The sequence below is a fragment of the Helicoverpa armigera genome, chromosome 19 (genome assembly GCF_030705265.1).
Source record: "Helicoverpa armigera isolate CAAS_96S chromosome 19, ASM3070526v1, whole genome shotgun sequence".
NCBI classification, from domain to species: Eukaryota; Metazoa; Arthropoda; class Insecta; order Lepidoptera; family Noctuidae; genus Helicoverpa; species Helicoverpa armigera.
In genome coordinates, this window is record NC_087138.1 from 3,992,835 (window position 1) to 4,002,713 (window position 9,879).

At 37.6% G+C, this 9,879-nt stretch overlaps 1 protein-coding gene across 1 annotated transcript; it reads left to right on the plus strand.

The window, feature by feature from the left end:
* The first annotated feature begins 636 nt into the window (after positions 1-636).
* LOC110376327 (uncharacterized) lies at positions 637-4,898 on the plus strand. The gene is made up of 3 exons (XM_021334768.3): positions 637-770; positions 1,359-1,773; positions 3,717-4,898. Exons 1-3 carry the CDS (start codon positions 735-737, stop codon positions 3,824-3,826), a joined length of 561 nt encoding a protein of 186 aa, XP_021190443.3. The 5' UTR covers positions 637-734; the 3' UTR covers positions 3,827-4,898.
* The last annotated feature ends 4,981 nt before the right edge of the window (positions 4,899-9,879 follow it).

Consider the following 9,879-nt stretch of genomic DNA (forward strand, 5'->3'; position numbering starts at 1 on the left):
ATGATTTCTTGTGTTCTTCTCGTTTAAGCATTATTATTCACAGTAATTATCATTAACATTATACAAGAGTGTCTTTGTTGCTTCACGGTCCACAAACAGCACTAAATAAGATATAATAGGCAATCTATACTAATATATAAAGATTTGATTGTTCGTTTGTATCAAATAGGCTCCGGAACTATTTAACCGATTTTAATAATTCTTTAATTTTTAAGAAGCTACTTATTTCATCCGGGTACGGGATGAAATTTCCCCGAGACGCGGATGAAACCGCGTGGCAACAAATCAAAGGTACCTATGTAATTAATTGTATATGCATATAATGAAAATTCATTACAATAACAATTTTCAATTCTATTTTATTACACGCCATAAAATCGCTGTAAAGTAAAAAGCACGTCAAATTCTATTTTTATTTAAACAAACACTATTGCTATAATATAATATAATCTACATAATGTATTAAATCTGTAAAAAACCTTTGATTTTTTGAGGCAAGGTCCTCCCTTTCAAATAAGTTCCCACAAAGTAGGTGACAATGGGACAATCACTCGTTTTTGTAAGTACTATAGGCGTAACTAATCATTCTGTACAACATGATATCGATTTCAGAGGAAACACATTATTAAAATCCAACCGGTGTGACCAATTACGACTTGACGTCGCATTGTTAGTTCAGAAATTTACTCTGAGTAGTCACCACCTATAATACGAAACTAAATATTGGAATAAAAATGTGTCGAGTTGCATTCTATTTGCTTTTTATCGCGGTAAGTAAAATAATAGTTTATTGTACGAAGTGTGGTAAAACGTGTAAAAAGTCATTTATCTATACTAATTTAATAAAGAGGAAACTTTTTTGTTTGTTTGTACCCGAAAAGCCCCGAAACTACTGAACCAATCTGAAATAATACTTCCGAAATGTCTGTTAGAATATGCCATTAACTGAATTAAATTGTGTTAACACATTTGCCCAGTGCGATGAGCAAATGTCCTTAGAGTTGGGGAGGTGTTTATCTAACAAAAAAAGTTTTAAGACTACTAATAAACAAGTGACGAGATAATTTTAAATTTTCAAAAGACCCTATTTTGATGTCATTGAACAATACTGTAACACCAAGTATCAAATAAAGCGAATGAACATTAATATTTGTGCGTGAAATCCGATTGGTTATAGAATGTGGAATAATATACAAATTGTTCCTTTTAAAAGGTGTTAAAAATATTGATTCAAGACCTCGACTACAAAAGTCGATGAGCGAATTTATTGACTGATATTAAAATTGTATTAAGGTAGTATGTTTGGCCAGTAAATACTTAGCGCTGTTAATATATATACTTTAAATACATTATTTCAGATAATTCAATATGGTGTACAAGCAAATGAAACATCAACGAACGTGAATCCAAGCAACGATGAACCTACAGATAAGGAGGCTAATGAAGGTCTAGTAGTAGACAAAACGGCTAAAGAATCACCGGCTGATGACAAACAGGCTAAAAAAGAACCGGCTGATGATAAAACTGCTAGAGAAGAGACGGCTGATGATAAAACGGCTAAAAAAGAGACGGCTGATAATAAAACAACTAAGAAAGAATTATCACCAGAGAAAAGAGCTAAGAAAGAACCAGTAGCCGAAGAAGAGGCTGAATCTAAAACAACTGAGGCTGAAATTACAGAAAATTCTAGTAAAAGTGCTAAAACAACGCCTGGCCCAGCCAGTTCTGCAAAACCTATGGGTTTCGCTGGCAATATCCTTGCACCAGTTATGGGTACGTTAATTTTTCGAGTTCCGAACCTAAAAGGAAAGACGGAACCCTATCACTGTCCGTCTGTCATTGGACTCGATTGTATCTCATGGACCCGATAGTTAAAATTTCCACTTATGAAGTATTGTTGTTATTGCTATAGCAATAATACTGAAAAAAACGTACGATTTTTCGGACTATTACTATTCGAATTCAGTACATGCTAGGTTTTACCAATGTGGACTTGTAAATATTGGTTTTAGGAATAAAACAATGATGAATCAATTTATCGTCATTTGTTTTAAGTAACCATTAGTCAAAAACATTTACTAACTTTTTAACATTTCTTAACATTGTAACAATTTAAATGATTTTTTATTTCGAAGTTGTATTAATAAAAGTATTGGGGATGTAGATGTGGAGGTAAAACCTAGCTTGTATTGAATTGAAATGGTAGAAGTCCGAAAAAATCGTAACTTTTTAATACATTCTTGCATTTACTAACTCATGTCGGTAAATCTTAGGATTAACCATAGTTCGGGTTTTTACAGTAACATATACATATAATATGCCGAGCAGCCGAAAATCGATCTCAGTGGCGTGCACTTGGAGAGGCCTATGTCCAGCAGTGGACTGCGATAGGCTGATGATGATGATGATGATGATGATACATATAATAGACTAGCTTCTGCCAGCGGTTTCACCCGCATCCCGTGGGAACTACTTCCCGTACCGGGATAAAAAGTAGCCTATAGCCTTCCTCGATAAATGGGCTATCTAACACTGAAATAAATTTTCAAATCGGACCAGTAGTTCCATTAGCGCGTTCAAACAAACAAACAAACTCTTCAGCTTTATATTAGTATAGATAAACAGTAGGTACCGATCCCTTCGTGGACGAACCAGACTCGCACTTGGCCAGTTTTTTTTTGTGTCGGTTTGAGCATCATGTCAGTGAATTATATAAAATAAATATAAATATACAGGTAATAATTTGTTTATCGTGCATATTTTGAGTACATTTTAATGGTAGCTATTGCTCAATCACGTTTCGATAAAAAATCAAGTAGGCAGGTTATCGCTGAAATTGAGTTGTTACAGGATAGTATGTAGCTATACATTTTTTACAGTAAATAGCCTCCGTTTATATACTTTTTATTTATTTTTATATACTACATTTATTTCCATTTATTGGAATGTAACCTTTTTCAATATTTTCTTTTACTATAGTTATCGGCACGAATCTTGAGCTCTCACCTTCACCTGCGCAGAAGTAATTTATTGGGTCCCTTTTGTGGTATGAAGTGAGGCGCGGGGGCGGGCTAAAGCGATGATTGGCCCGCAGTGCATCGCGTCATAGCCGTCACTCGGGATTGGTTCTTTGCTAATAAATCACTTCTGCGCAGATGTAGGTCAGAGCTCAAGATTCGTGCCGATAACTATACTGCTGTACCAACAACAGGTTTGATGTACCTGTTATTAGAAATGCAACAGAAATAAAAATCACATGTAGGTAGGTACTTACTTATTAGTATTTAGTATCTCTATGTATGTTTGTGTGTGAGCGATTATCTCAAGTTAGGCATAACTCATTTTGGTGCGGTTTTCAGAATAGTATTTGTCAGACTTTGGAGAAGGATGTAGGTATATTTAATTACCTTAATATTAATTACCGAAGTGGATTTTAACTTTTTACTTTCGGATTTTTTACATGCATATTGCATTTATTAACCGACTTCCCAAAAAGGAGGAGGTTCTCAATTCGTCTTGATTTTGTTTTATTATTTTTTATTTTATGTATGTTCATTGATTACTCGAAGACGCGTGGACTGAATTGCAAAATTCTTTTTTTGTTTTTTGATTTGATGATTCATTTTATTTTTTATAGAAAAATAAGGTGTATGTGATTTCATGCGTCGTATGTTAAACCGTATTTTATTATCTTATATTGTATATTTTTCCTGCAGCCGCTCGAGCAAGAATTGAAGAAATCATGCACAGAGGCGTAAATGGAGCCAAAGGTTTTGCTGATGGAACCTACACCCTTTTTAAGGATTCCGTCCAAAACTTCTTCTAATCATAATTTTCTTTAAAATATTATTAAGTTTTTTAGAAGCTATCTATCTGTAATAAAAAATCAAAGGATTTTTTGAAAAATAAAAAAAAAATATTTGATGTTGAATTAAAGGAGATGTTTCAAATCCAGCCCACTATATATATAGTTCCTCGAAAAACCAGAAAAATCGAAGGAATTCGGGAAAAATACATATAAAATGCTAAAATGCACACTTTTCTTGTAATATTCAATTTGTTATTTAGTATATAATGAGTTTTATTGACTTTGGTTATGGCGTCTCAACAGTTTAGATACTCACTTGTCAAAAAAATTACACTAAACAATCGATTTGACAATGAAACAAATAAATATGTCAAGTGTCATTAATCAACAGCTTACGACGAACTGCTCACGGGCACCTATGTGAAATCTTGGTTTTAACGACTTTATGTGTGTTTCAAAAGGTTTTAATGACTACAGTATGTTAGTATCACCAAAAGGGTAGGTCAAGCAAGCGTAAGATTGTATTCTTAATTTGAATTTTGGAGAATTGCTAAGAAACTGTTTAAAGACTCTTCATGACCAATTCCTGCTAGAAAGTTCGTCGATGTATTAAAGAGTTTTGGATGTGTTTTTCAGAAAACTAAGAATGCAGTTTTAATAAGTGATTAATGCACGTTTCTGTTACATTAACACATTTTTGAAAAACTGTGCACCTTTGATAAAATTTTCATCTGTACCTACTAGTAGGTCTACATATGTATATTGATGATTCATGGCAATGTCAAGAGCTCCGGTATTTTGGTGTAAACTGTTTAGATATCGGACCCGATCGGTTTAAAATATCCCGATTGCATAAATGAACACGATTTAAAGGAGTATCGGTACTTTGGGCTGCGACAAAAAACAATTTTTCAGTTGGTGATGCCGATCACAACTCGTCTCCTATGTCTGCAAATTTACCTGATGATGATGATGTCCTCCTAGCCGATTATCGGCTACGGCGGCTGTTCTCATATAAGGAGATTAGCCAACTACGCAAGACATATTATAGTGCACGAGCATTTGCGCAGACACAGGTGCACTCCCTATTCCTTCACTCTCATAACCCGATGGGACGGCAATCCGACACGACCGGTAAGAGATCAGGCACAGGACCGACATTTACGTGCTCTCCGATGCACGGGTGTATCAATCACCAGCTTCCAGGCTCCGGGCTGCTTTGTGAAAGTCTTCTAAAACCCACAAAGCGATTTCGGCCCGACTCGGGAATCGAACCCGAGACCTCGTGCTCAGCAGCCGCACTTGCGACAGCTAGACCAACGAGGCAGTACTTACCTAATTGTGTCATTGAAAACTGTTTTAAATATTTTTCTCCATTTTGTACAAAGAGCAGGCCGGGCCTCCATACACAAACTGAAGAAATTTGACAGATTGCAATAGCTTGATTTGCTGGCGTTTGTACAATGAGAAACAAGTTACTTGAAAAAAATAAATATTATAATGAATAATGGCAATGATTTGAACTAAGGTTTAATTGCAAGTAGGTAAACCTACACTCCAAACTTTTCCAACTTTTCTATGTTAGGTTAAAAAAATATTCAACATATTCGGTTAGATATTATTTGTACCAAAAATAAATACATTTTTAACTGTCAGTTTATTCGTTTTCACACCTATCCTGGCAATTTAGGTTAGTTTATGTTAGGGCATGCAATTTCGGTAAAACAAAAATTACCGGTAAAAATTCGGTAATAAAAATATTTTTACCGGTAAACCGGTAAAACGGTAATTTTTGTATTTTTTTTAAAATGCGATATTATAACAATAAGATTGGGTAGTCTTAAAGCAAAAACGAATTAAATATGCAAAGTATAAGGTGCTAAACGTTTTTTGTGACGTGGGCCGTAACAAAAAACATGTCAGTACCATCCGCACGCGATGTCGCCGACAAAATGCGATGGTATGGTACGGACATGTAAAAAGGAGTGACACCTGAGGACATCGGCAGTGGGAATGTGATACTCAATCTCAATATACCCGGTCAAAGGCGCAAAGGCAGGCCGAAACCATGGTGGTTGAGTGTCGTAATGAATGACATAAAAATCTGCGAACTCGAAGAGGAAGATATCTATTCAGGAGGATAGAGCGTAGTGGAAGAAGGAAGATACGGAAAGCCGACCCCGTCACAAGACGGGATAAACGCTAAGAATTACCGTAAAAAATATATTTTTCATTGAAGTGAAAGCCCTTTTTTATGGTAAATCATCAAATGACAGACTCTTTCTGTCTAAAACCTATGTTTTTTAGTAGGCGTTTTATGGACCAGGGTCGCGGTAACACTTTCGAACAATCCCGCGGCCCCGGCAGGCCTTGGCCCTGCTGGGCCCCACTGGGTTTGCTGACATCTCCCTGAGGAGCCCGTGGAACAACGTGCGCCGCTGACACGGGTCTGTTGTCTATGCAGACGGTGGAACCATGAGCCACCCGAACTCACCGCCCACAGACCGACGCCTATGGTGGCCGGGAGTCGTCTCTCGACCCTTGGCGCCCGTGGTGTCTTCCTGGTCCACTACAGCGGCTGGGATGAGAGGTGCTACTCGCCGTCTCCTTCTCAAGCATGACTGCTTCGCAGAAGGAGGCGACGGCTTCCCATTCCCTCTAGCTCCGGAGCATGGCTTGAACCAGGGAAGGACGCGAAAGGTCGCCGCTGCCTATTCCCTCGACGACAACACGGCGGTACCCTTCCCAAGCAGTGCACACCTTGACTGTGTGCTCCACCGTGTCCTCAGAGCTGTCCGCATAGTGGTAAAGTAAAAGCCCTTGATCAGTAAGGTCATAGAGTAGGTAACATAAGCATTAACTACATTTGTACCCAGTATGAGCTGACAGCTACAGGAAAAACAGAATAACCGAATGAATACAATTTGTTTAGATTTTATAAATTAAGATGAGAATGAAGATTTGTATCTAACCTAGAGATAGTTAAGGAGCCACATAAGTTTACTTTCCTAAAAAACAGCAACTTTAACACTCTTACAATACGTAATGTATGCAACATTACATTATATTCAGGCTACATAACAAAGATTTGACGTTAAATGAAAAATTGCTATATTTTATCAGAAAAACGTAAAAACCGGTAAATTACCGGTTTCATATTATTTTTACCGGTAATTTAAAACTCGCAAAAATGGGCGATTTACCGGTAAAAACGAAACCGGTTAACCGGTATTGCATGCCCTAGTTTATGTTGAATAATCATCGGCACGAATGTTGAGCGCTGACCTTCACCTGCGCAGAAGTAATTTGTTGGGTCCCTTTTGTGATGAAGTGAGGCGCGGGGGCGGGCTAAAGCGGTGATTGGCCCGCAGCGCATTTTTGCTAATAAATCACTTCTGCGCAGGTGAAGATCAGCGCTCAAGATTCGTGCCGATGTTTCTATGCAATAATTATTTTCTCACGTTATGTTCGTAACAGTCTGATATGATAGAACTTTGATAGAAATTGTAAGTAACCCGACGCTTACTTACATCGTTATTTTACGCAATTATATATTTTGTTTTTTATTATTATTATTATTTTCGTTTATTTACATATTGGTTACATTTTTAAATATTAAATAAAAATATAATGAAATAGGGGGCCACCGATTTCGGGCACAGGGTCCAAGGTTAGGGACCCAGAGACAGAAACTTCCCCACAATACGCGCCATATCTATTCTGAACCAATTCCAAGGGATTGATGAGCCTCATGAGGTATTCGTCGAGGCTTTTGGCTATTAAACCATTGGCCATAACGACAATCGGCACAATAACAGCCGTGTCGACATTCCACATGGCGACAACCTCGTGCGCTAAATCGAGATACTTCATTTGTTTCTCATTCTCAGCTTTCACGAAGTTCTCGTCATGCGAAACGGCGACATCGACCATCGGCTAATCGATCTATCACCACTACATCAGGCTTACTAGCTACAATAGTCCTGTCAGTGCTATTTCACCGTTAGCCAAACGAGTAGACCAGATATAACATGTCTGATAGATTCACCCGGATGGTGACATGCCCGACATAAATATGTCAACCGTTCCGAAGTTAGTCAGGATAACTTCATCCATTAATTACACATACAAACCCTTCGGTTTCTCCAAATAGGTCACCAAATCGTAGCCAGGATACGGACGCTCTGAAGTCTACATCGGCACACATTTTAGCAGCAATAGTCCAATAGCAGAAGGAAGAAGAAGAGTCCAAAACCTGTCGTCCTGGCAAACGAGAGATCAGAGCAGTATAGACGTGGACCCACTCCAGAACCTTTATATTAAGCTTACTTTGAGAACTTAATAAGACCATTATTTGTACTGTGAGACACCTATTCCTACTGACGCATCTTAAAAAAAAATGAAATTCAATTAAGTATCAAGCCCATCATGGTTATCCCAAAGCATTAGGGCCACCATAAAACGTTAATAAATATCATAAAATGTGCATGGTGTTGAACGAATATTTTTCGTTTAACATCCCCCTATCTTATCTCAGCCACCATTTTAGCGCAAGTGTGAGTATCTCGAAACACGATCACTATGAACAGGGGTGCAAAACTTTAGGACGTGTGATGGTTAAATATAAGGTAGTAAGTGGTTATTTGAACCGATAAACAATATCAATAGATCATCATCTACCTAGACTTTTCTCAACTACGAGTCGGCTTCCAGTCTGTTTGTTGAGCGCTTTCATTGAGCGCCTGTCCGTCTGACGTCCTCAACCCAGTTACCCGGACAACCCAATACCCTGTAGTAAGACTAGTTGACAGACTTTCTGGCTTCTAGTTAACCGTAACGACTGCCAAAAGCGTTCAAATGTTGTCGGCACCAACCAACTTACTGTGCCTTTCGAAACATGAAATACATAGTGATAGCGACAAATCGCGACTTATTGCTCACATTCAGTAAATTATGACTATGTTTTACTAACCATTTTTCGTAGCAATATCATTGAAATGAAAAGCCCTGGCCCAGAGCGAAGGTTATGATGTCAAGTATCCAGAGATAGAAAATAACCATGAAAGTTTTTTTTTATAAGTCTAGTTCATTTTGAAATATAATTTACAGGTTTAAAATTAAATAAAAATTTTCACTGAATCTGAAAGGCTAACAATGTGTTCATCGATTTTACTTTAGTAATAAACATGTGTTCATTAAACGACTTCCCCCCTTACTTATAAAAATCTCTAATCACCTTCTAAGCAACATTTTAACTAATCACTACTTAAAGCCTCAAGTAGTGATTAAATGTTAGTTAAGACATGCTTAAGCAACGTTTATAAGTAAGAATTTTCTTAAACAGCCCTTAAGTATTACTTATTATTTAATTCACGTTTATAAGTAAGGCTGATAGTCTTTAAATTACATACATTATTTTGAGGTTAAAAAATAGTAAAAGTTAATTAGTTACAGCCTTTTTATCGTCCCACTGCTGGGCCGCGGCCTCCTCTCACACGGAGAAGGATTGGGTATTAATCACCACTCTTGCTATCCAGGTTTGCTCGAGATGTTTTCCTTCACCTTTTTATCAGCCATTGGTGTTCAAAACATAGGTACTTAGAAAGTACATTAAAACTTAGAAAAGTTGTATTGGTACTTGACTGGAATCGAACCCACACACTCATCGTGAGACCGTGAGACTACAAAAAGCTTCAAAATCTATGTAAAGTGAGATTACCTGTACTTAGGGCTGCCATCTCGAATTTCGCCAAACCCGGACAAAGATTTAAAAAACCCGGACATTTGACGTAAATCGCATTTTTCCCCGGACGTAAGCGTTTTGTATCATAATGCCGATAAGTACGGAAATACAGTAAGGTGCTTTCTTACATGAAAAGTGTCCTAGTTTTCCCCGGACGCTTCTTGAAAACCCGCCCGGACGTCCCCCGGACGGGGTCAAAACGAGGACAAATCCGGGGAAACCCGGACGGATGGCAGCCCTACCTGTACTGAAAATACGAAAAGATCTTTGTCTGCCTGCTTGTCGGTTAACAAAATAAAAAATGTGGTAAATAAAAACGTTAACTGGA

Bases quoted from the DNA above. Each gene is read 5' to 3' on its own strand.
- LOC110376327 (XM_021334768.3), top strand. From the start codon at position 735: ATGTGTCGAGTTGCATTCTATTTGCTTTTTATCGCG. The intron at 771-1,358 runs GTAAGTAAAATA...ACATTATTTCAG, and splicing joins TCTATTTGCTTTTTATCGCG to ATAATTCAATATGGTGTACA. The intron at 1,774-3,716 runs GTACGTTAATTT...TTTTTCCTGCAG, and splicing joins TATCCTTGCACCAGTTATGG to CCGCTCGAGCAAGAATTGAA.